Below are 27655 nucleotides of genomic sequence, written 5' to 3' on the forward strand. Positions count from 1 at the left end.
GTGGTGGTGCGTGCCTGTAATCCCAGCTACTCAGGAGGCTGAGGCAGAAGAATATCTTGAACCTGGGAGGCGGAGGTTGCCGTAAGCCAAGATTGCACCACTGCACTCCAGCCTGAGTGACAGAGGAAGACTTTGTCTCAAAAACAAACAAACAAAAACAACATAAAAAGGCTTGAACTCACTTGGCTGCTCCTCCATGTGGCCTCTCTGCATCTGTGTGCTGGTCTCTGGTCTCATCACTCAGTAGTCTAGCCCAGGCTTTTTTGTTTGTTTGTTTGTTTATTTGTTTGTTTCAGACAAGTAGCTGGGATTACAGGCATGCGCTACCATGTCTAGCTAAGTTTGTATTTTTAGTGGATACGGGGTTTCTCCATGTTGGTCAGGCTGGTCTCGAACTCCCGACCTCAGGTAATCTTCCCGCCTCGGCCTCCCAAAGTGCTGGGATTATAGGCGTAAGCCACCACGCCCGGCCTCCCCAGGCTTCTTTAAAGCATGGAGGCTGGCCCCCCAGAGAGAGGAAGCAGAAGCTGCCAGACCTCTATGGCCTGAGCTTGGAAGTCTCAGAACATCACTTTCATTCTATCTTTCCGCTGCCAAATGAAATCACAAACCAAGTCAAGGGGAGGGAAGAGACTCCACCTCTTGAACTGTGTGACATTATGTGCATACAAGATGGGAAGAAATTGATGGTGGCCATTTTGGAGAGACAAGGGAAGAGCAATTGCGTCTGAGCAGGGAGGGAGTGGTTCTAATTCTGGTTCTGCTAATAATTAGCTTTGTGGTGTTGGCCACGTCACCTGAATATACTTAACCGGTTTGCTCAAAGGACAGGTGAGCAGAATGAGCCATAAGCTCCAAGCCCCTGTCTAGTTCTAAAAATTTGCTTCTAATCAAGGCAGAACCTACATTAGCCTAAAAGGTGGGAGAGGAAGGGATGTCAACAGAAACACGTGTGCATTATCCACTTGTGCTCTTCTGGGCTGCTGTTTAACCTTTCACTGTGGACTGGTGTGACATCTCCCTCATCAACCATTAAACAACCTCAGCTTTTGAGGCCTATTCTTCTATCTTTAGGACTTTGTCCCTGTTACAACTTACTTTACTTCAGCCTCGCAAGGTGGGAAATCAAAATACTATTTTTTTCAGCTAAGGTATTATCTTTTACAGGGAGTAGGAAGTTTTAGGTTACAAAACAAGTTGGGAGAAAGATCCTGGAAATGAAGCTTTGAGAAAATAAAGTAGAACATCTCTTATAAATGTTGTGTCCAACAATCTGAATCTAATATTGCAAAATGAGACCTCTGAAGTAAACGGAAACAGATTGGGGGCGGGGGTGGTATTTTAAAAACTCTTCAACCATGGGCTTTATTACTTTGAAATACACAATTCTTTCAGCAAGTATTCCCAAAACTTCATTGTAAGAGGACCACAAGTTGCCACAGGGGCCCCCTGAGCTAAGTCTTTGATCAGTAATTGATGAAATTCAATTTGTATTATCTATGCTAGGTGCACAGGGTCTCTATCTTGAGCTCATAATTCAGTAAATTAATCTGGTGCTTTCTAATTTGGGGGACTAAGTTAGACATAGCATTTGAGCCTTTATTGGCTGCATCCACTTGAGGAATTTCAGCAACAACCCCCAGGTTCAGGCCTCTGTATACCTGGTGCTAGCTAGTTACTTGTGTGCTACAGAGACACTAAAAGAACTGGAACTGAGATCTACCCAATCCTAGATTATCTTTGTCATTAAGCTCTGAACCCCTCCCTATGCCCTTCCTACTCTATTGTCAAGAATTCTCAGGCCTGGTTTAACTAAAAAGATTCCCCAAATGAGGACACAGTGTTTTTGGTCACCATAAAGGATATAGAAATCCTTAAGAATGTAGCTTACCATTACTATTAAAACATAGAGGCCAGGCACGGTCGCTCATGCCTATGACCCCAGCACTTTGGGAGGCCAAGGTGGGCAGATCACTTGAGGTCAGGAGTTCGAGACTAGCCTGGCCAACATGGTGAAACCTCATCTCTAATAAAACCACAAAAATTAGCCGGGCATGGTGGAGTGCTCTTGTAATTCCAGCTACTCGGGAGGCTGAGGCAGGAGAGTCGCTTGAGCTTGGGAGGCAGAGGTTGCAGTGAGCCGAGGTTACACCACTGCACTCCAGCCTGGGTGACAGAGTGAGACTCTGTCTCTAAATAAACAAATAAATCATAGAACATTGTTAGTTCTGCCATTCACTCATTTTAAAAAATTCCTTCTCTAAACTCTCGTTATCTTTCCTAACCAAGATTATCCCCTCCTTTCCCTAATACCTTGACACTGCCTCCTCCCCACTTTCCAATGCATCCATTCTGCCAAAATTTCAATTTAGGCAATTCAAATCCAAATACAGGAAGAATATTCTTTCAAATGTTATGAGCAAAGATTTGAGTCCATCTGTGAACGGTCACTGAGTTCTGAAACTTTTGGGGGAGCGGGCGGCAAGGAGGGAGCAGAACATGAAGATCTCAAATCAGTAAAGGTTTTGTTATTTGTTCAATTCTCAATGTTCCTTAATCCTCCCATTCTCTTAACCACCTTCTGATGATAATCTTCAGTGTAACTACCCACCATAAGAGAAGACGGGAAAAAGAGGAGTAGCAGTAATTCCATATTAACGAGAAAGTGAAATTTGGGGGCTGAACAGCAGATCTAGAGCTACTTCCTTATGGTATTTGCACCCAGGAATCAACCTAAAAAACAAATCCACAGGAACTCATAATCAAGTAAAACTAAATGCCGCCAAATGTGATAAACGTGGGACATATGTTCACTTAAGTCCTGTCCCAGGAATGCCCCATCTTACCACACTCCATCAGGACAGCTTCAAAGTAATGTTAAGAACAACTGTCACAAAAAACTTCGTGTTCTCAAGGGACCCATGGTATGAGAACACACACAACTCACCTAAGGCAGGGATTTTTTATTTTGAATATAGTGACATGGTCTGGATATAGACTTTTCTTAATAAAACTACCCATCAGAAAGCTACACAAGAATATCAGTAAGTGGCTGGGTGCAGTGGCTCTCGTGAGCCTGTAATCTCAGTGCTTTGAGAGGTCGAGGTGAGAGGGCAGCTTGAAGCCAGGAGTGTGAGGCCTATCTGGGCAACGCAACGAGACCTCCTCTCTACAAAAAGATTTTTTAAAATGAGCCCGGGCATGGTGCACGCACCTGTAGCCCCAGTTACTCAGGAGGCTGATTCAGGAGGATCACTTGAGACCAGGAGTCCGAGGCTGCAGTGAGCTATGATCATGCCACTGCACTCCAGCTTGGGCAATACAGCAATATCCTGTCTCTAAAACAAAACAAAACAAAACAAAACAAAACAAAACAAAACCCACAAGGCCGGGTGCGGTGGCTCATGCCTGTAATCCCAGCACTTTTCGAGGCCAGAGCGGGTGTATCACTTGAGACCAGGAGTTCGAGACTAGCCTGGACAACATGGTGAAATCCTGTCTCTACTAAAAATACAAAAATTAGCTAGGTGTGGTAGCGCACGTCTAATCCCAGCTACTCTGGAGGCTGAGGTGAGAGAATTGCTTGAACCCGGGAGGCGGAAGCTGCAATGAGCAGAGATTGTGCCACTGCACTCCAGCCTGGGTGACAGTGAGACTCGGTCTCAAAAAAACAAAAAATGCCCCCACAAACCTGTTAACTGGGTTAAGTTAATGTAAGAAGTCTAAATATCAAAGTTCTAAGCATGCCCTGGCTTAGCCTCTAGAGCAGGTCACTGACCAGCAGGGTGGCCTTGGACACCGTCTTTCAAAGCCTGCTACTCAGCAGGACGATTGGGGCCCTGACCACAGCAGCAGCTTCATAGATAATGCTCATGATTACCACAGCGCTTGCAATAGTTGAGCTTTGGTGGAAGGAACTGCTGAAGTTCCTGACATGATGGGGCAGGGGGTCCGAGTCATTTGGATTTAGCCATAAAATGGGAAAATCTGGAGCAGTATCTTGTGATTTCCCACTCAAGACGCCCAAGGGGCCGTATTGAGGCCCGTGACACCCACTTCCTTCCTTTTCTGGGGAAACGCCCCCTCCTCCACCGAAGCCGGCCGCAGCACGCCGCCTTCCCACTAGAGTTTGCGGCCTCGGCGGCCTCGACCACATCCCGCCCCCGGCCAAAACCCCACCACGCGCACGCGCACGCGCACGCGGCGAAGCCGGCGCCCCGGGCTGGGCGGGGAAGTGCCCGCGCCAGCCGAGGGTCCCGCGCTCCCTCCAGGAGGCGGGGCACGGAGGGGGCGGGGCGATCTCGAGGCCCCGCCTTGCCCTTGGCGGCGCTGGGCCATGCGGAGGCCCACGTGAGTAGACTGCCCGCTGGCCCACGGGCCGGGGCGCGCAGGCGCACGGCGGGGCTGGGTCGAGGGCGGAGGTGGCAAAAGGGTGAAGGCGAGGGAGGGAGTGCCTGGGAACAGGCGCATACGCTTGGCGTGGTGCCTCGCAGCTGTCTGCGGGTGGGGCCGCCGCTTTCCCTTGCCGACGAAAGCTGCTGACGGGAAAACCACGCGGGAGGGGAACGTCTAGGCCCTGGCCCTTTCCCCTCAAAGGCCGCGGGAAGCTAGGGCCGGGGAATCCTGGCAGAGGCTCTGGGCATTATTACAGATGGTCGTTGAGGGTCGCAAGGACCAGGCCTCGAGGCCCTCCTCGGCCTGCTACCAGCTGTGACCTTTGGAAAGTCACTGGGCTCGCGCCTCGGTTTTCCCTTTTCTTGAGGGCTTGCGGCCTGAGAGGCCAAGAAGAAGAGAGTTGATGTTGCAGTCACTACCTGCCTAGTGGATATTTAGGTGCCCAGTAACGCCTTTGCTCTCGGAGCCGGTGCCTGCTGCAAGCAACTGCGGTGGGTTCGTGCCCTAGCTTGGGGGCTGCAGGGCTGACTCGGCCGCACTGCCTATGCAAGCTTGGCCCCAGTTTCCTCATCAGGGCACAGAACTTCCTTCAAATGTAATGAAAAGAGGTGAAATCTGTGTCACCTTTAGTCCCTGGCTCATAGTGGGCTCGTAATCCGGCTACAGGCTTCAGGCCGCGCACAGGGCGTGTAACTAGAGCTGATACTTTCATAGGAGGGGAACGCAGACACCATGCCAGCCGGCTGTGCATGCCCGCCGAACAGAGGTCGATTTCCACTCTGTCGGCTGGCCAGGGAGAAGGAATGCAGTTATTCATTTATTAAGTACACTCCCATTGATCCCTGCCGTAGAAAAAGCTGCACGGTCTTACTTTGCAAATCTTTCTAGTTTAATGTTTTAGAAAAGATAAAGGAAGCATTTCATTGATTATTTTTTCTAAATTTACGATTAGTCCTTTTCTAATGATCAAGAAGGAAACGTGATTGATCTGTATTTGTGGAGGTTAGTAGTGTATTGGAATAACATGGGACAAAACAGTAATAGAGCTGGCAAAACCAGATACTCTTCAGTTGTTAACTGTGTTGAAAGCTTGAAAAGTATTCATGTTCTGTGCTGTGTTACACTCTTTTTGGTCTCAAAAATACCCCTACCTCCATTGTCTCTAGGTGGTCCTTAAAAGCTGTTATTTTTTGTAGACGTTTATTTTGATCTTAATTTCACCTTTTCCTACCAGTAACCACTGTCAGATCCTGTTGCTACAGGAGTTCGGAGAAAATCCATTTGTAATATTATTTAGAGGATAACCACGCCCTGACTTCTACAGAGTGTTGAGTAAATCAAACTACTGTTCTTTCTGGAAAAAACCTGCAGCTGAAACTGGGATTAGGGATAAAGAAACTCAGCTGGAGTTTGCTCTTAAGTGCCACTGGTAGTTTCTGTTTCTGGCCTGTTTATCACACAACATGTTTTGCCAGGATGTGACTAGCTTTGTGTGAGCCTTTCGTGACCGCACGCAGTATGCGATGCCGTACATCTAAAATATGTACAAATAGCCGATTGATCCTGACCCCCTTGATTAACTGTCAGATGTTTGCTAAAGTCAGTGATTGGCCCACACATAGCTCCTTGTTGGAAAAGCAGCCATTTGACCGATGTTATGTATGAATTATAATTTACAAATAAATTATTGAAAGCATATGAGGTCCAGTCAGATGAGATCCACAGGGGAAAAATACACATATGAGGGAATCCAGGGTTTGACTTTTCCATTTAACCAGTTTTTCATTTTAATATTTTGAACAGTTGCAGAGTTTAGCTACTAACGGTCCAGATTTTTGAAACTGGCATAAACGAGTTAGTTGTCCTTGGTCTTACTATTTCAGTTCAACATACATTATTTAACGTAGTATAACTACAGCGATCATAATAAACATTTATTGCGATTGTACCATTTATATTTACTATTTAAATATACCATTTATATTCATGATTTCATTTTACAGTTGACCCTTGAGCAACATGGGTTTGAACTACGCGGGTCCACTTACGGGTGGATTTTTTTCAGTAATTTGAAAAAAATTCAAAAAATTATTTCTAATAATTGAAATAATTTTTTCAAAGTGTAAGAAAAATTTTTGGACATTTGTGACAATTTGAAAAAACAGATGAACCAAGTAGCCTAGAAATACTGAAAAAATTAAGAGAAACTTAGGTATATCATGAATGCAGAACATATGTGTAGATACTAGTCTATTTTATCATTTACTGTAAAATATACACAAATCTATTATAAAAATGTAAAATTTATTAAAACATGCATACAAACAGACTACATGGCACCATTTGTAGTTGAGAGAAATATAAACAACAAAGATACAGTATTAAATCGTAACTGCATAAAACTAACTGTAGTACATACTGTATTGTAATTTTGTAGCCACCTCCTGCTGCTATTGCCATGAGCTCAAGTGTTGTGCATATCCACTTAAAATGTCATGTGATGCTAATCATCTCTGCAGGAGCAGTCAATCTCTCCAGAAAATTGTGTATCACAGTAAAAAGTGATCTTTTGAGGTTCTCATGTATTTTTCATTGTGTTTAGTGCAATACTGTGTTTAGTGCAATACTTTCGTTGTGTTCAGTGCAATACCTTGCGTAACACCATGGGACCCATGCAATGCTGGAAGCGCTCCCAAGAAGCAGAGAAAAGTCATGACATTAGAAGAAAAAGTTGAATTGCTTGATATGTATGGAGGTCTGCAGCTGCAGCTGCCCGCCATTTCAGACACAATTCATCTTGTAAACTTATGGGGTAGATACATACCGATAAATGTATTTTCCTTATGTTTTTTCTTAATCACATTTTTTCTCTCACTTACTTTATTGTAAGAATACTGTGTGTAATACATATAACACTACAAACTATATGTTAATCACCTGTTCATGTTATTGGTAAGGCTTCCAGTCAACAGTAGGCTGTTAGTAGTTAAGTTTTTCGCAGAGTCAAACGTTAAACTTGGATTTTCGACTGCACAGTGGGCTGGCACCCCAACCCCTGCATCGTTCAAAGGCCAACTGTACTCTTTTGGATAATGGGGAATAAAACAATGTTTCTTACATGCTCTTCCACCTCTGGAAATTTATAGCATTGTTTTTACTTTTTTTTTTTTTTTTAAGAAAAAAGAATCTTCCTGAAAAGTTGTGCCTTTTAATTGTGGGATACATCCTGGCTATTTATAATATTTCATTGAGAAATTTTTGTTTCCTCTAATATTTTTGTTGTTTTTTGTTTCAAGTGAAATAACTAAATGTGACAATGTTAGTGTGGACTTAAAACAGATCCTTTGTTTGATAAAGGGATCAATAATTTTATTTTAATGCACAGCAACTATTTGAGAATCTTTTAATAAAATTGATATTGGATGATGAGGATTTTAAAACAAGGGTTTTAGACTTAAGAAAAAGAAAGGTAATTTGTATTTATCCTGTCCTTTATTAAAATAAATTTGAAAATGTAGAAAATTAGTAGTAGTGGAAAACACTGATGGATAAAAATAAGCCATTATACTTTGGCCACCGTGGATTAGTTAAGGATACATATATGTATATGTGGAGTATCATTGTCTGATTTACAAAATGCTTTCACTTCATCTCCTATAATCTGTTTCTCCTATATCACTTTGGTATAGGTATTGGTTAATCCCTTTAAGAAATGAAGAAAAACCTTCAGAGAGGCTGAAAGGAATTGCCCAAGGTCGTCTGAGTCCAAGTCCTGTAATGCCTTACACAGTAATAAGAATGTCAACATGTTGGGCGATGAATATTTTTGACTGAAACCATAGTCAATGTGGTGCACTGACAGTCAATACACCCAAATTACACTATGCCATTGACTGCTTTGTTCTGGTTTGTGCCTGTTTCTAAGTAATAAGGATTACTGAATTTAACAATAGTGGGAACAGTGATAAATGAAATGAACAAGTAAAGCAGCCCCAGCTTTCATGGAGGTTGCAATCTAGAAAGAGGTACAGAGAGAAAAATAATTTCAGTGTGTTAAGTGCTAAAAGATAAAGAGCACATGATCTAGATTAGGGTATTATGTAAAGCTTCTCAGGAGAAAGGATACCTTAACTAAAACCTGGAGGATAGGTAAAAGTTAAGTGAACACAGGAGGAGGTGGATGTTCTAAATAAAGGAATAGCAAGTGAAAAGACATGATGCAAAAGACAGCATCTGTTGTTCCAGGACTTGGGAAGTACAGTGTTAATTATTATAGATTTACGTGTGTGTTGGGGCAGTGGCTTCAGTCAAGGAGGCAGTGATGAGAGAGGATAGATAAGAAGAAGGAGCCAAAGGACTTTGTGAGTGGAAGTTCTGGGGAGTAGGGTACAAGAATGCTGGGAGCTGGCCGGGCGCGGTGGCTCACGCTTGTAATCCCAGCACTTTGGGAGGCCGAGGCGGGCGGATCACGAGGTCAGGAGATCGAGACCACGGTGAAACCCCGTCTCTACTAAAAATACAAAAAATTAGCTGGGCATGGTGGCGGGCGCCTGTAGTCCCAGCTACTCGGAGAGGCTGAGGCAGGAGAATGGCGTGAACCCGGGAGGCGGAGCTTGCAGTGAGCCGAGATTGCACCACTGCACTCCAGCCTGGCCGACAGAGCGAGACTCTGTCTCAAAAAAAAAAAAAAAAAAAAAAAAAAAGTGCTGGGAGCTTCAAAACTGCAAGTAGGAGGAACAACCATTAAGAGACTTTTGTAGAAGTCCAGGTAAGAAATGATGGTTGCTGAAAAGGCTAGTAACATTGCAGATAAGATGGGGAATGAAAAAGTAAGATATTTGAAAAAATATATAGGAGTAGAATTAATGGGGGTTTGATGATTAGTTGGATGGAGGGAGAACAGAAGGTGGTTCCTGAATTTCTGACTTGGCAATTGGCAGGATAGTACTACTATTCACTGAGAGGAGAGACATAAAACGGGTATAAATTTGAAAGGAAGAATGTACAGGGGATGGTAACAAATTGAGTTTTAGACATGTTGAGTAAGAGGTACCTGTGAAACATCAAAGATATTAAATAGGCTTTTGGCTTAGTGGGTTTGACAGTGACTTCGGAGATTTTAGTTGTAGACAGATATGGGGAGTTATTGGGTGTATAATACTTGCTTCTGTCTCATTAGGATTGGGAGAATAGAAATATCAAGTATACTTTTAAGTTATTTTTGAATAAAGGTATTATGTTTAATTTGCATGACAAATCTATAAGAAACCTCTAGGACAGGGAAACATTATTGAACATAGAAGTGGCTAGTGGCTTGAAGGGTTGCCTAATATATAAAGACATCCAAATTTTTAAAAGGTAGAGTAGGTAGAGAGAAATTTTAACTTGTTTTTTAAAATATGGCAAGAATTGTCAGATTGGGTTAAAAAATCAAGACCCAACTCTATATGCTATCTGCAAGAAACCCACCTCAAATATAAAGACATAGATATTACTAGTAAAAGGACGGAGAAAGATATGCCATGCAAAGCACTAATCAAAAGAAAGATGAAGTGGCTATATTAGACAAAGTAGACTTTAGAATAAAGAATGTTACTAGGAAAAAAGAAGGACATTACATAATGAATAAGAGAGAAATTCATGAAGAATGCACAACAAGCATAGATATGAATGGACCTAACACAAAAAATTGAAAGAACCAAAGGTGAAATAGACAAACAATTTTAGTTGGAGATGTCAGTGCTCCTGCTTCAGTAATCCATGGAACTAGTAATCAGAAAATCAGTAGGGATATAGAAAACCTGAACAGCCCTATCAACCAATTTGATTCAATTAAGTTTTAGAGAACATGCCAACAACTGCAGAATACCATCCTTTCAAATGTATGTGGGAAATTCACCAAGTTGGATGATATTCTGAGACATAAAACCTTAACAAATGTAAAGAATTGAAATAATATAAAATATGTTCTCTAATCACAACAGAATTAAACTAGAAATTGATAATATCTGCATAATTCTCAAGTATTTGGAAATTAGACAACACACTTTTAAATAACTTGTAAGTCAAAGAGGAAGGCATAAGGAAATTAAAAACTATTTTGAATGGACTGGCAATAAAAATATAACACATCAAAATGTATGAAACTAAGCTAAAGCAGTGCTTAAAAGGTAATACATAGCATTGCATGCTTATATTATAAAACAAAAGACCTCCAATTAATGATGTAAGTCTTCACCTTAAAAAGTTTAAAAATAGAAGAGGAAATTAAATCCCAAACAAGCAGAAACTAGAAAATAATAAAGAGCAGAAACGAAATTTTAAAAAAGATTCTAAAACCAAAAGCTGGTATTTGAAAGACAAAATTAATGAACCTCTAGCCAGACTTATCGGAAGGAAAAGTGGAGAAGACATAAGTTTTAATATCAAGAATGAAAAAGGTGCTATCACTATAGATCCTACAGACATTAAAATGATAAGAGAATATCATAAACAATTTTATGTCAATAAATTTGATAAATGGACACATTTCTTGACAGACACTCAAAGCTTACCTAAGAGGTACTAGGCAATGTAAAAACTTTCCCACAGGAAAAATCTGATCGCTTCATTGGCAAATCCTACAACATTTAAGGAAGAAGTAATACCATTTTCATACAGACTTTTTCAGACGTAGAAAAAGGAAGGAACGCTGGACATTGTGGCTCATGCCTGTAATTCCAGCCTTTTGAGAGCCCAAGGCAGGAGGATCACTTGAGCTCTGGAGTTTGAGACCAGCCTGGGCAATGTATCATGAGACTTCATCTCTACTAAAAATAAAAGAAAAAATAGCCAGGTGTGGTGGTGCATGCTTGTAGTCCCAGCTACTCAGCAGGCTGAGGCAGGAAGATCACTTGAGCCCAGGAGACAGAGGCTGCAGCAAGCTATGATTGTACACTGCACTCTGGCCTGGGTGGCAGAGTGAGACCCTATCTTGGAAAAACAGAAGGAAAAGGAGAGAAAACTTTTCAATTTTATGTGGCCCGCATTACCTGACATCAAAGCCAGGCAAAGAATTTATAAGAAAACTACAAGGCAGTATCCCTCATGAATATAGACATAAAAATGTTAAACAAAATATTAGCAAATAAAATCTAGTATATAAAAAGAGTAGAAAATACATCCTGACCAAATGAGCCTTACTGCAAGAATGCAAAGTTGGTTCAATATTCATAAATCAATCAATGTAATTTACCATTTCAACAGACTAAAGAAGAAAAAAGGCATATGATTCTCTCAGTAGATACAGAAAAAGCATTTTACAAAAATCTGTCATTCATTCCTGATAAAACTTTCAGAAAACAAGGAATAGAAGGAAATTTCCTCCACCTGGTAAAGGGGATTTATGAAAACACCTAACATCATACTTCATAAAGAAAGATAAAATGCTTTCCGCCTAAGATAAGAACAAAGCAAGAATGTTGGCATTCCCCACTCCTATTCAATATTGTCCAGGAGATCCTAGCTAGTGTAATAAGGCAAGAAAAAGAAATAGGCATACAGATTGGAAAGGAAGAAATAAAAATGCCTTCATTTGTAGATACCATGATTGTCTATGAAGAAAATCCAAATAATTTACAAAAAGCTACTGGATCTAGCTGGGTGTGGTGGCTCACACCTGTAATCCCAGCACTTTGGGAGTCCAAGGCAGGCAGATCACAAGGTCAGGAGATCAAGACCATCCTGGCTAACATGGTGAAACCTGTCTGTAATAAAAATACAAAAAATTAGCTGGGCTTGGTGGTGGGCACCTGTAGTCCCAGCTACTCCAGAGGCTGAGGCAGGAGAATGGCGTGAACCCAGGAGGCGGAGCTTATAGTGAGCCGAGATTGTGCCACTGCACTCCAGCCTGGGTGACAGAGTGAGATTCTTTTTTTTTTTTTTTTTTTTTTTTTTTTTTTTTTTGTGAGACAATCTACTGGATCTAGTAGGTGAGTTTAGCAAGCCCACAGGATGCAAGGTCAGTATATGAAAATGAACTATACTTTTTTATACTAACAGCAAATATTTTGAATGTGAAAACTTTTTAGAGTGTATTTACAATAGCATCTGATTTACAAATACCTAGGAATAAATCTAACAGAACATGTATAAGATTTGCATGCCAAAAACTGACATACATTGATGAGAGAAATCAAGACCTAAACTAGTGGTAAAATTTACTGAATTCATGGATTAGGATTCTCACTATTGTCAAAATGCCAGTCTTCGCAAATTGACAGATACAACGCAATTGCAGTCACAATCTCAGCAGTCTTCTTTGTGGAAATTGACAGGCTATTTCTAAAATTTATATAGAGAAGTAAAGAACCTAGAATAGCCAAAACAATTTTGACAAAGAAAACGTTGGATCATCCACACTACCTGATTTCAAGACTTGCTATAAAGTTACAAAAATCAAGACAAAATGATTTTTAAAATTTTATGGTTAAAAAAGTGAGCTCTACCCTCTTAACAAATTTTTAAGTGTACAGTATTGTTAACTATGAGCACAAAGTTGTACAGCAGATCTCTATAATTTTTCATTTTGTGTGACTGAAACTATACACCCACTGAATAGCAACTCCCCTTTTCCCCTACCTGCTGCCCTTGGCAACCACTATTCTACTTTCTGCTTCCATGAGTTTATTTTGTGTAATTCCTGTACGAAGAATCATGCAATATTTGTCCTTCTGTGACTAGCGTATTTCACTTAGTATAATGTCCTCAAGGTTCATCCATGTTGTAGCATGTGACAGGATTTTCTTCCTTTTTAGGCTGAATAATATTCCATTATATACACACATCACCTTTTCTTTATTCATCCACCAGTGGACATTAAGGTTGTTTCTACCTCCTGGCTGTTGTGAACAATGCTACAGTTAACATGGGAATGCAGATATCTTATTTTAATTCTTTTAGATAATTACCCAGAAATGAGATTGCTAGATCATATGGTAGCTCTATTTTTAATTTTTTAGGAAAATTATGCTATGCTCAATAGCAGCTGTATCATTTTACATTTCCACCAACAGGGCACAGGCGCTCTCATTTCTCTACATCCCCACCATCCCTTGTTATATCCTGGGTTTTGTTATTGTTGTTGTTGCTTTCAAATAATAGCCATCCTAACAGGTGCGAGGTGATATCTCATGTGGTTTTGATTTGTATTTCCATGATGGTTAGCAATGTTGAGCATCTTTTCATATACCTGTTGGCCATTTGTATGAATTCTTTGGAAAAATGTCTATTCAAGTCTTTTGCCCATTAAAATTTTTTTTTTGAGTTTTTATTTTTTGAGACAGGGTCTTGTTCTGTCGCCCAGCCTGTTGTGCAGTAGCACAATCACAGCTCACTGCAGCCTTGACCTCCTGGGCTCAAGTGATCCTCCCATGTCAGCCTCCCAAGTAGCTGGGACTACAGGTGCGTGCTCCTGCGCCTGACTAATTTTTGTATTTTTTTTGTAGAGACTGAGTTTTGCTATGTTGCCCAGGCTAGTCTGGAACTCCTGGGCTCAAGTAATCCTACTGCTTTGGCCTCCCAGAGTGCTGGGATTGTCAGCGTGAACCACTGCGCCTGCTTTTGCTCATTTTAAGATTATGTTATTTTTGTTTGGTTGGTTCTTTTGCTATTGAATTATAAGAACTCCTTATATATTTTTAATATTAATCTCTTATCAGATTTTTTGGTTTACAAATATTTTCTCCCATTCTGTAGGTTGCCTTTTCACTGTGTTGATTATTTTCTTTGGTGTACAGAGGTTTGATGCAGTACCACTTGTCTATTTTTGCATTCGTTGCCTATGTTTTTGGTGTCATATTCAATAAGTCATTGCCGTGACCAATGCCATGAAGGTTTCCTGTATTCTAGAAGTTTTATAGTTTTAGGTATTACATTTACGTCTTTAATCCATTTTGTGTTGGTTTTTTCTTTTCTTTTTTTCTTTTTTCTTTTTTTTGAGACAGGGTCTCACTCTGTCATCCAGGCTAGAATACAGTGGTGCAGTCATAGCCCACGGCAACCTCAAACTCCCTTGCTCAATATTTATTTTTTTTTTTGTAGAGATGGAGTCTTGCTATATTGCCCAGGCTGGTGAGTTGATTTTTGTGTGTGGTACAAGATAAGCGCCCGGTTTTATTCTTCTGCATGCGACTATCCAGTTTTCCCAATACCATTTGTTAAAGGGACTATCCTTTCCCCATTGTTTATTCTTGTCACTCTTTTTAAATATCAGTTGACTATATGTTCAGTTGATGAAGGGTTAGACATATAGGTCCATGGAACAGCATAGAGTCCAGAAATAGACCCACACCAACATGGTCAATTGATATTTTTGACTAAGGTGCCAATTAACTCATTGGAGAAAGGATAGTCTTCATACAGAATGGTGCTGGAGGAATTAGGTGTCCATATTTTTTAAAAAAAAAATAACCTTGACACATACCTTGTACATCTATAAAAATTAAGTAAAAATGTATCATAGACCAAAATGTAAAACCTAAAACTATAACACTGCTAGAACTTCCTGGCCCATTATGGTGGCCACATGTGGCTATTTAAACTAATTAAAACAAAATAAAATTTAAAAATTCAGCTCCTCAGTTGTTGCAGCAACATATCAAGTTCTCAGAAGTCACATCTGGCTAGCTATACCCAGTGTATTGGTGAGCACAGATTATAGAACATTTCTGCCATAACAGAAAGTTATATTGTACAATGCTGTTCTAGAAGAAAACAGGAGAAAATCTTTGGAATCTTAGGCAAAGATTTCTTAGGAGGCAATATGAACCATAGAAGCAAAATAATTGATAAATTGGGTTTCATCAAAATTAAAACCTTCATTCTTCAAAAAGCTCTGCTGGCCGGGTGTGGTGGCTCATACCTGTAATCCCAGCACTTTGGGAGGCCAAGGTGGGAGGATTGCTTGAGCGCAAGAGTTGGAGATCAGCCTGGGCAACACAGGGAGACTCATCTAAAAAAAAAAAACAAACAAAAAACAAACAAAAACAACCTTTGCTAAGAAAATGACAAGCCACAGACGAGGAAAAAAAAATTGCAAAACATATATTTAGTATAGAACTGGCAACCAGAATATAAAAAGCATAAGTTTCAAAATTTAAAATTTAATAACATAATCATAGTCTGAGAAGTCCTAAACATTTTAATAACAAAAGAAAGTAAAAAGTGGGCAAAAAAATTTGTACAGACACTTCATCAAAGAAATATGGATGGCATATCATTTAATTTTTCTAATCTTTTTTCTTTTTTTGGCTCTATTACGTTGGTAACTTACAACTTTTCTAACCTTATAAAGGTATGCTCCATTTTTAAAAAATCAATAAAGATTATCTGGTTGAGAAGTTTATGATCTACTTTTATTTTCTTTGTACTTCACTGGATCTTAATTTTAAAGTGCAAATCCTAGCAAATAAAACCTGAGGAAGAAAGTCTCTAATTGGGTGTGTGTGTGTGTGTGTATGTGTGTGTGTCTAAAAAAGCAAACATCTTTTTATAGTTGTTTCTGGTTGTCCAAGAATAGCAATATTGAATGTAAAAGGAAGCAACAGGCTCTTGGGCAATCATTTATAGCTTTATCAGTGTATACGATCATGTTAATAAACTGGCTTGTTCAGCCTGTTTGGACCATGAGAAAATGTGACCTTCCTAATTGTATTCAAATCCGTCAGAGTTGAAAAGAAATATGTGATTTGTTTTTCTTGTCTTTAACCTGTCTAGATTTCGCCTAAGCAAATGTGGTAGGCAGAATAGCGGCCCCCTTAAAGATATTCATGTCCTAATCCGCAAACCCTGTGAATATGTTGCCTTACATGGCAAAAGGGAAATTGAAGACGTGATTAAGGATTTTGAGATGGGGAGATTTCCTGGATTATGCAGGTTGGACCAATGGAATCACAAGTGTCCTAATAAATGAAAGAGGAAGGCAGGAGAGTCAGAGTCAGAATGATGCAATGTGTAAATGGCTCAACTGGCCATTCCTCTCTTTGAAGATGGGGTCAGGCCACAAGCCAAGGAATGGAGGCAGCTTCTTGAACCTGAAAAAGGCAAGAAAATGGATTCTCCCCTAGTGCCTTCAGAAGGAATGTGGACAAGCAGAACTGTAAGATAGTAAATTTGTGTTGTTTTAAGCCTTTAAGTTTTTGGTAATTTGTTACAGCAACAGTGGGAAACTAGTGCAGCATACCTACAGGACTGTTCCATTTGGAAGTTCTAAAACACAGGCAACTGATTATTTTTATTTAAATCAGGAGCACAAATCATTTTAAGTTTCACTGCCAGTGCTACCTTGCTCTCTAGTGAGCAGGTTTTTGACCCTTGCCCTCCTGCCCAACTCTGTGAAATACTTAGTTCAAAAAATGTGCACACTGAATGTGCTGAAAAGGGTAAAGGTACCGTGAGTCAACCCAAACATTAGCAGTCCGGGGTATGTGGGCTGTGGGCCACCTGCACACAATTGCCATTGTATGTTTGCACCACCATTTGTTTATTCATTTACTAGTTGATGGACATTTGGTTTGTTTCCAGTTTGAGGTGATATTGATAAAGCTGTTTATAATTTGCACATAGGTTTTTGTATAGACATATATTTTCATTTCTTTTGGATTAATACTTGGTAGTAGGATTTCTGGATTTTTTAGTAGGTGTGTTTATTTTTTTTTTAACTTCAATTGTTTTTCAAAGTGGTTGTACTGTACTCTACCCGTAATTATGAGAATTTATATTAGTCCATTCTCACATTGCCATAAAAAAATGCCTGAGACTGGGTAATTTATAGAAAAAAAGGTTTAATTGGCTCACAGTTCTGCAGTCTGTACAGGAAGCATGGTGTCATCTGCTCCACTTCTGGGCCTCGAAGCCTCAGGAAACTTAGTCATGGCGGAGGGAAAACAGTGGGCCAGCACTTCAAATGGCTGGTGTAGAAGGAAGAGAGGGTGCAGGAGGTGCTGCACACTTTTAAACAACCAGATCTCATGAGAACTCACTCACTCTACAGTATCAAGGAGGGATGGTGCTAAACCCTTCATGAGAACTCCGCCCCCATGATCCAGTCACCTCCCACCAGACTCCACTTTCAACAATAGGGATTACAGTTCTACATGAGATTTAGGTGGGGACACAGATCTGAAGCATGTCAGAGTTTCAGTTTAAAATACTATAGAGTGGTACAAAAAGAGCTATTAAACACTTCCATCCACCCCCAAGTCCTTTGGCCCATTATGAAATTTCTAGTATTAGCAGAAATACTAAAATTTGTTAAATCTGGTTGGGAGACTAACTCAAGTGATTTACATATGGTTTATGTATAAATGAACCATAATTATTTGTTATTGAAAATGGCCATAATTTCTTTAGGCTACTTAAATGTGCTCTGTCTCTTCAGGTATAATGAGAACTGCCATAATACTACCTGGATTGTTGAGGGATTATCTTTTAGCATTGTTAGATAAGGGAGTCGGGTGGAGAGAGGAGTATGAAAGTATATGTGGGTCTGAATTTACACATTCATAGAGACCATGCTAAATCACAGCTTTGTTATAAGAATTGAAAGAAGGAGGAAGAGAGAGATTGGGATCCCCTGGTTAGAGGGAGCAAATTGGAGAATGTTGTGAACCAGGGTTACTGGAGCCAGAGGCGTTATGATTAATTGTTAGTTTATAGGATTGAATGGTCAGTTAGCAGCAAAAAGAGTAGTGACTGCCTGAGGTTCAGTTCTATATGCACCTTCTTTTTGGGCCACTGCTAGATATTCCTTCCTTAATGAAAGACTCCTCCTTGCCCTTGGCTCCAAAACAAGCAGATTAAGTGAAGTTTCAAAAATAATCTTTTTTTTACCCCTCAAAGGCATTGACCCTCATTGTTTGGGAGGAATTGTGCTAGGTACTAACAATACAGAAATGAACTAGTTGCAGCTTTTGCCTTTAAGAACTCTGACTTTTCTTTGCATCTCTTAGAACTCTGATACCTTACACATCTCCTCCAGGCAAGGTGGGCAGGTAGAGGTGCAGACACAGGAACATAGCTGGATGGCACCTCACATAGTGAAGCACTGGGATACTGAGGAATATACATGAGGTCAGATGATCTGGCTTTGAATCCCAGGTCTGGTGTTCTGGTTTGGTCAAATCACTTCAACTTTCTTTTTTTTTTTGAGATGGAGTTTCGCTCTTGTTGCCCAGGCTGGAGTGCAATGGCATGATCTCGGCTCACCGTAACCTCCGCCCCCTGGGTTCAAGTGATTCTCCTGCCTCAGCCTCCCGAGTAGCTGGGATTACAGGCATGTAATCCTGTAATCCTGGCTAATTTTGTATTTTTAGTAGAGACAGGGTTTCTCCATGTTGGTCAGGCTGGTCTCGAACTCCTAACCTCAGGTGATCCACCTGCCTCGGCCTCCCAAAGTGCTGGGATTATAGGCATAAGCCACTGTGCCCGGCCCAAATTACTTCAACTTTCTAAAGACATTTCTTGTTCCGTAAAATAGGGATGTATCAGAAAAAATGCTATTTTAGCAGCCAGTTTGCCCTGTAAGTAGAAGCTAAGGATGACAGAATTATAGCCTTTTTTTTTTTTAGGCCAAGGTAAAGGCCTAATCTAGAGAGGAATGACTGGGAACTGAGGGCTAAAATTGCTCTGCATAGTAAAGAAACAAGAATTTTTGGTTTTCACTTGAGGCTGGAAGGAAGGTTTTTTTTTTGCTGTTGTTTTGTTTTGCTTTTGTTTGTTTAGGCAAGTGGGAAAGAAAAAGTAGACGCTTGCCTGCCAACAGGCTGAGAAGAGAAGTTGCTCCTCCCATGAGTGAAAAGGAAGAGGGAGCTTTAATGGCTGATTCTCAATTTTAAATTGTTTCCTATTCCTTATTGTAATCTTCTTCCACTAAAGATCTGTTCTTCACAAAGCCCAGATGATAGTGGTGCTTTGGGGACAGGAAGGAGAGACAGCTGTGTCCACACTAGTGAAATAAAGAGAGGGGAGATGATGAGAAGGAACAGATAATTGGGTTGGAATCAGGATTTAGGATGAAACAGTGACAAGGGATCATGAAGAAGGTGTAAACACCCTCCTTAGAATGGTTACTTACTGAACTTGGGTCTGCCCACCCAGAGCAGCAAAGCCACACACTGACATCGGGATTGCAGGGAGAGAAAGTGAGGCATTTATTGCAGGGCACCAAGCAAGGAGGATCAGGGAGCTCATGCTTAAGACCTGAACTCCCAGATGGCTTACACAGGTAAGGGTTTTTAAAGGCAGCTTGGCAGAGGTTACAGGCAAAGTCATAAATCAATACATGAGGCTACATATTGGTTTAAACCTAAAAAGGTGGGATATCTCAAAGTGGAGTAGGTGTGGAAGGGTACAGCCCACAGATCATAGGTGGATTCAGAGATATTTTCTAATGTGCAATTGTTTAAGGAGGTGAAGCTTTGTAGAAAAATTTGAGGTCAGCAGAAAAGAATGTTAGCTCTGGCCTGTGGGCAATAACTTCCTCCAGGCCCTTCAAGAAGAAATTTAGAACAAAGAACAGTGGTCAGAGTTCTGTCCTCAGTTCCCCCTTATCTGAGGTTTACCTGCCAGCTGACAGCATTTTTCCTTTGGTAGTGGTCTGGGTTTTTGAAAAACAACTCAAGGACATATGTTAAGATACTATCTATAGTTTCTTTAGGGAACCAAACATCTCATGACTTCCTTGGCTATTGTTTTAAGCTACTATTATTTTATTTTATTTTTTTATTTTATTTTATTATTTTTGACCTCCCTGGCCTCAGGAGATCCTCCTACTTTCAGCCTCCTGAGTAGCTGGGACTACGGGTGTGTGCCACCACGCCTGGCTAATTTTTGTATATTTTGTAGAGATGGGGTTTTGCCATGTTGCCCAGGCTGGTCTTGAACTCCTGGGCTCAAGCAGTCTACCTGCCTCAGCCTCCCAAATCATGAGCCACTGCGCTGACCGTGCTATTATATTACTTTATTGCTTAACAAGTTGCTTATTTGCTTCTCAGGGCTAGCTAGGTGCCTGGAATTGCCCTTGAAGGAATTCAAGATTTTCCTTTATTTTCATGCTTGGGTTGCGGAGGGGCTCACGGGCCCCCAAGGTAGGGTCTCTGCTCCTTCTCAGGATCCTTCTCAGAAAGAAATTATTAAGGAGACTCTGGGTCTTCTATAGGTAGTGAGATGTGGTGTAGAATTTGTATTTGAATATTAAAGATAGTGCAACTTGGGACCATTCAGACATCAGGGATAATATCTACTTGACAAGACTGGGAGGTTTAAATGAGAATGTAAGTGAAGGCACTTCACAAACTAAGGAAATATATTGTCATTCCTAAGGTAAAACATTTTTTCTGTAGAGATTTATTTTATTTATTTATTTAGAGATGGAATCTCACTCTGTCGCCTAGGCAGGAGTATAGGGGCACAATCTTGGCTCACTGCAACCTCTGCCTCCCGAGTTCAAGTGATTCTCCTGTCTCAGCCTCCTGAGTAGCTGGGACTAAAGGCGTGTGCCACCACACCTGGCTAATTTTTGTATTTTTAGTAGAGACGGAGTTTCGTCATGTTAGCCAGGCTGGTCTCGAACTCCTGATCTCAGGTGATCCATCCACTTTGGCCTCCCAAAGTGTTGAGATTACAGGCGTGAGCCATTGTGCCTGGCCCAAGATTTATTTTAAAAAAAGAAGTCAGATTTGAATCCAGCACTGCTAAAAAATATGAGAATAGTTATCTGGAAGTCATAAGCTGTATGAGAGGTTTCTTTATGAATTTATTCAGTTCAAATTGATAGTTAAAACATAATTTGGATAGAAAGATAAAAGTTTTTTAAATGACTGGATGTGGCCCAAATATGTCATGTTAAGACATGTAGATTTAGGATCCCACAGTAATAACATCAGACCCATTTAGTGGGAACAGAAAGAAGCTTTCGGTCGTGCAATAGTTAGCTGAGATTGTGGATAGGTATGAAAAAAAAGGAAATGGTTATGTTGCGAAGGAATGGGAAGTAATGTATCAGGTATATGCCAGACTCTTGGTATAGATTATCTTTCTTGATGCCCATTACTGCCCAAAGAAGTACATGGTAGCATCTCTACTCTTGAGAAGGGGGGAACTGCACATTAAAATCGTTAGTAACTTGCTCCAAGTTATAACATTTCAGTGACAGAAATGGTATTAGAATTCTTATCCACCTCGAGGCCCATGTTCTTTCCATTCCACCATGTTGTCGTGTGGTCTCTGACACAGACCTAGCACCTAAGCCTTGTGTGGTTCAGGTCTCCTTGTCCCAGTTTTATACCAAACCCTAATTGCTTTTCTGCAGAGAACATTTACAAAAAGCTTCTCACAAGACTTTATGAGATACCATAGGTGGTAAGTATGTGACTTATGCTCAGGAGTAAATAGGTTAAATTCCTGGATTGTTTAAAGTTCCATTTACCTGGGACCAACCATCTACTGTGAGGTCATTATAAATGTGCTGGCAAACTCTTTCCATTAGTGGTTCTTGCATACAGTATGCACTTCTTATGTTGTTGGACTCTTTGTGTTGTTGTTCAGAATTCACCTTAGGGGTTTTCTCAAACTCTGCATTCTTATTCTATAGTGGTTTTTGGCTTTCTTTTTTCTCTCCAAGCTGGGTGGATGATGCAGTTTCGCTTCTAGGTGTTAGGATTCTCTTTCACACTGGTTTGTCATGACCTTAAAGTATTTTAAGATGTTCCTTTGGTAATTTTTTTTTTTTTAATGTTGTGCCCTAGTAAGCTACAGACTTGTTTTACCAAATGAGTTTAAAATGCCAGCAGCTGGAGACTCCATGGCATTGTCTGAGTTGACCAAATGTAAAAACCCACCAGTGGTCTACCTTTTTATTTTCTTGATTTTGGTAGACTTTTTTGGTTCCAGACCTGAAGGCTTGTTATGCTTCTGAATTGGCCTCTAGGTTGTAAGAGTTGCTTAACGTGGCATATGATACCAAAGATGGAAAAATGTGTATGATAATTATAATAATCTTATTATAAATTGCCATCATACTCTCTCCTGTCAGATAATTGATGAGGCCTAAACGTTGTTCAGAGCTGCAACCACCCACAAAAACCACACACACGGCGTTTTACTCAAAACTTTACTTCAACCACTACTTTGTGATGCAAAACTAGTGGAATTTTGGGTACTTTCTGTAAAATTGAAATCTTTATGGGGGTTTTCCAACATTCTAGTTGATTGTTAAATTATTAGTGTAAGGAACAAGACCAAGGCAGAGTTTGCCAATGAACACTGACTTCTGTGGTAGGAGAGGACACCAGTGTGCACCTGCGCATTCTCCCTAGGTAGAAGCCACCTTGATTGGGCCGAGGATGGATTCTCCCTTTGAAAAATGCAGTTATGTAAGAGCTATATACAAGAGATTTGTAGTTGTGAAAGATAAAGACTTTAGGAGCTCACTCGCTGCTTATCTTTGCCACAAAGTTTTCGGTCTTGACAAAAAATTCAGAGTCAGTACTTTCTAATGTGTAGATCCATCATCTCATGAAAGAGATTTGAAAAGAAAAAACAAATCGATCTGCATTGTTCCACATGTAGGACAAAATAAAGTTCTGCATGAGTGCTTTGTGTAAAGGGAGAACTGCTGTGGGAAACTGATTACTGATATCCCCATTCTGGAAGGGAGATAGCAAGTGGGAAGAGCTCTCTGTATTTTGCTTAGTCAGGATATCTTTATTTATTCTGGAGCTGAGTCCTTGGACAAGTTACTTTACTTCTTTAGGGCTCAATTTCTTATCTTATTTAAAGTAAGTTTCACTTCTGCTGTACAGTGTCTCAAGAGCCTTCAATAAGAGTCCTTTGTTATTATATTTTGTCTTATGTAAAGGTGACTTTTACTGTCATATAATTTGTCTTCTAACAAGCACATATGTTATCAAAATCTGTAAAAAAAAAAAAAAAAAAAAAAGTGTTTTGGCAAAAACCCAACTCTACTTCTATATGTATGTAGTTATGCTTCTAATAGTTTTGAAGGAGTAAATTTCCCTCCATGCTGCTCAAAAGTCAGGCTAAGGGTCTCATTATTAGCCTTAAAATAACTATCAGAAACTTTCAGGCCATTGCCCATTAAGGCTTTATCCAAGCTGTCTATAGTAGGAGTATACAGAGATCTACAATTGAATTTTTAACAGGTTATTTTCTTAATTTACTCTAGAGATCTTAATAATTTCCCACTAGCACATGGCATGTCAATGCAGAACTTTCCAATGAACTGGATGGGACTTGGGAGACAAACAGCTTTGTATTTGCTGCTGTAAAGACAGAGTTATTGATTAGCATCCACAGATAAAGTATGCTTGCTTTATAATTTATATTAGGAAGTACTCAGTGAAACACAGTGAAAGAGCACGTTTTACAGGAGCAAAATCAAGCAATTCATTTCCAGAAAGTGCAACCAAATAAAAAAAAATTGGCTGAATGAAGAACAATGAATAAGGAACATGAACTTGAAAGCAAACTAAGTGAATAGTATCACATTTTTAAAGAATGAGATTAAAGTCATATTTCATAGGTTGGGGGGCAGGGTAAATACAGATAAATACAGCACTAGGAGAAAACTGAACAGGGTGGAATATCATTTAGACCTTTAGGACGACAGCAAACAGAGTGGAAGCTTTACTTGTAGAGAGAAACAGGGTAATCACTACACAATATTAGGGGCATGGAAAGGGTAAGATCCCATAAATGTTAGAGAAGTGGAATGGAATTTCCCAGACCCTTTAACAGATGGATTAGTTAGGGAAATTTGCAAATGCTTGAAACTTGAATTGGTGCTGTAGCAAACTGTTCATATTAAATAAAACGGCTTAATTAAATAACATTGGCTTTCTTGCATGTTAGCGAGTACTACCGTACTTTCACGCTGATAACACTAATTCTTCATCCGGGTAGGTAACTTTGAAGGTGACTTGGACCTTGATCTTAAAATAGAGGTGTTGGAAAGGCACAATGTGAAGGAAGCAGGCAGAATTACAATTACACATCAAAGGCCACCGGAGTTTTAACTTCAAATTGTATGTTTCAATTCTACTAGCTTTAGTGTTCACACCCAGACGGCAAGGGTAGGATCTACTGCATGGAGGGTGGAGTGGCATTCCAATTTCATTTATTTTCTGCTGAAGCTGGCACACTGAATGAAGATTTATATCTTAAGTGACAGGATTCAAACGGAACATGACAAACCTGTAAAAGCTGCAACTTGGCATGTCAATGCAGAACTTTCCAATGAACTGGATGGTTCTTGGGAGACAAACCACACACACTGCCACATCGCGTTGGGCAGTGTGAGAGATCAAAGAGAAAGCCCAGGGGAAAAGCAAGTCCTTGCTAGCTAACGTGTGCATTGTGGGGGTTAGCATAGATTGCCATTTTGCTTACAGATAAAAGTAGGTATCTGTCTTAGGCTTGCCTTACGATGGAAAAATTTTGTGGAGACAGGCTGCACTGACTGGAAAAAATTAATTTGTTTTTAAGTTATCAAATTGATAAAGTAGAAGCATTAGTTACGAAACTAGCCATTTAACTGGAATTTAATCTTGACCCAGTTCCCAACATTGGGTGGTATTATTTACCAAAGCATAGAGAAAATCAGTGTCAAAAAAAGCAGCCAGGGCAAGCACTGATTTGAGGAGGGAACAGGTTTTACTACGTTTGGACAGGCAAGGTGGCTCTGTAAAAACATTTTACACTTTGCTGAAGGACCCTGACCACTGGGCATGAACTAAAACAAATTTCAGCTGTTCCTGATACTTCCGCATTGCATACAGCAAATTAAAGATGCCCCAGTAAAATCAGAAGAGACAGGAGATTTAGTAGGGCGCTCCCGACAGCCTGGCTGGCAGTCACTAATCCAGAAGAATGAAAGAATGTTGTACTAAATACTCCCCAATGTTTGTTCTAATAATTCCTGAGAGTTGTCCTAACAACAGCAAGTGTTTTTTAAAATAATCAGGTAAACATTTTCTGAATTAACCTGGTAATCAAACCGATTGTACTTCAAACTGATCCTAAAGAAAGTATATAATTGGAATAGCAGTTAAGTCACAAATGCCAAATGAAAGCCACCAGCCAGTCACTGTATATTCTGCATCATTTATTAAATATTTTTATATATGCATTTACAAACTTTACTCATTTCAGAACTCTGCTTTCAATGCATTTTTAAACTTTTTTTTTTTTTTTGCAGAGAGATTCTCTTGTAAAATGAGATCCATGTACAAAACTAGGCAACAGATATAAAAGTTTCCTTTCATACTTTTCATCCATCAGGAAAAGAAATCATGTGACAAGAAATAAAACCAAAACGTGGCTCTTTCAGAAGAATAACATGTCTGTGTTCAACTATGACTTCTAATGAGATAGTTCATATTTCATCTTTATGTGGATGTATATAGTTTTAATACTTCTTAGCTACTGTAGCATGTTGGTTCAGATGAAGAAAAAATAAACTCTATTGTTTGGACTAGATAATCTAGAAACCATCAATTATGCATGTCTTTATAACGTGACATCAAAATTTACCCAGGAGATGACACTGATTGGCCAGCAGTATGCATTTATCCTGAACATTGCATAAAAAGTTCCCTTTAAAAAATTCATTATCTTCTTCACAAGCTAAACTATGAGCCTCTAATTTGGCTCTCTTATTTAAAGAAATAGTTTAAATGATCAATTTAGAAGCTTAAAAGTATCTTTGAAACTAAAGTTGCTTTTCTTAAAATGAATGCTGATTTAACAGTTCATAGACTTGGAGCATTATCACTAGGAGACGGAGGCACTACTGCCACTAACGAGAAACAGCATCACCATAGGATAATTACAGGGTACAAAATGCCCAGGGGCCTGAAACTCACTGTTAATATAATTTTGGCAGCAGCATCATTTGATAGTTAACCATTTATTACATAGTATTAACACACCAGCTTCAAAGATGTGCACTCCCTTTAGGACACTCGGGAGCTACAAATGTATTGTGATTGCATAATTCGTATTGCACAGTTTTATAAAAAACATAAATACTGGCTATTCTAGTTTTAAATACAAAATACATGTCATATACTTTTAAATCTATAATCTGGTTCAAGTGCAAATCAGGTGCTTTCTGTTAGTCCTTCCAAAAAAGGCATTTTTAATATTTTTGGCACAAATGAAATGTCATCATGCCAACAATTCTAATTACAATACATATATCCAAACCTTTAGAGTAGCAATCATATACATACAGTATAAAACTGAGTATTTACAAATGTATTCAGCATAAATGTAACCTTCGTGGGTGAATCGGAACTCATTAGCCATACCCACACTAATAATAATTATAAAAGGTAAATACAATTCCTTTCTTTGATTTGCTTATGCTGGTTGTTGTGGGTTGACATTCATGTGAGGAGGATGTCCTAGAAGACCAATTCTTTGTTTCTGCTTCCTTTGTTCTGTCATCTGGAAAGTTAAAAAGTTTCATCATTAGACCCAGATACTTCCTGTACGTCAAATCGCATACTGAACCATAGATTTACCTCTGTGGTTATGGTTTATACTGAAACCCACTTTCTACAAATAGTGTACCATCGCTATATCAAACACACAGCACTTCAAAAAGGGCATCTTCATAGGCAGAATGGGAAATTCTGTGACCTAGTCATGCAATGTAACATTCAGAAGTATTGCTTGCTACTTGTTTCATAAAGAAACAAAAAACAATAAAAGCACAGGATTCTTTCTTGTTTCCCAAATCCATTTCCAAATGATTTGAAGACTCACTGGAAAATGGTGGCTTTGTACAATAGTAACAACACGCCATACTAACAAGAAAAGCAGTGTTTAGAATCCTAGATTTGAGAGGGAGGGTTTATGTCCACACCATTTCAGTGGGTCCTGATTTTTCTCTTCAGTGACTCCTTGAGTAGTTGGTTAGAGAAAAAAAAAATTACCTACCATAACTAGGAAAATGAGAAATGTTCTCAAATCTCTTTGAGGTCCAGAATGATTAAATGCTGTAAATGATGCTGTGGCCATTCACGGTATCTATTTCTTGCCACCCAGTAGACACTGAGGCTCACCGAAGGTCAGGCGAGACCATTGCCTAAGACTAGTTCAAATGAAAAAGTGCTTTCAAAACCCCAAGCAAGAAGCCGATTCTATTCATTTGGTTGCTGAACTAAATATATTCTCATGCTGATGGATTTCTAGACCT

General features: G+C 39.7%; 1 protein-coding gene and 1 long non-coding RNA gene across 19 annotated transcripts in view; one reads left to right on the forward strand and one right to left on the reverse strand.

Moving 5' to 3' along the window:
* Positions 1-4216: 4216 nt before the first annotated feature.
* Positions 4217-27655, forward strand: part of LOC129471348 (uncharacterized) — a 54874-nt gene continuing 31435 nt past the window's right edge. For all 3 annotated transcript variants that reach the window (XR_010118656.1, XR_008653560.2, XR_008653561.2), the window contains exon 1: positions 4217-4350. This is a non-coding gene — a long non-coding RNA (uncharacterized lncRNA). The remainder of the gene's footprint in view (positions 4351-27655) is intronic.
* The window catches only part of ITPR1 (inositol 1,4,5-trisphosphate receptor type 1), a 355914-nt gene continuing 353797 nt past the window's right edge, over positions 25539-27655 (reverse strand). For all 16 annotated transcript variants that reach the window (XM_055259821.2, XM_055259818.2, XM_055259814.2 and 13 more), the window contains one exon: positions 25539-26901. In XM_055259821.2, the coding sequence (XP_055115796.1) occupies positions 26815-26901 (87 nt within the window). In that variant the 3' untranslated portion in view covers positions 25539-26814. The remainder of the gene's footprint in view (positions 26902-27655) is intronic.

This window comes from Symphalangus syndactylus, chromosome 21, assembly GCF_028878055.3.
Source record: "Symphalangus syndactylus isolate Jambi chromosome 21, NHGRI_mSymSyn1-v2.1_pri, whole genome shotgun sequence".
NCBI lineage: Eukaryota > Metazoa > Chordata > Mammalia > Primates > Hylobatidae > Symphalangus > Symphalangus syndactylus.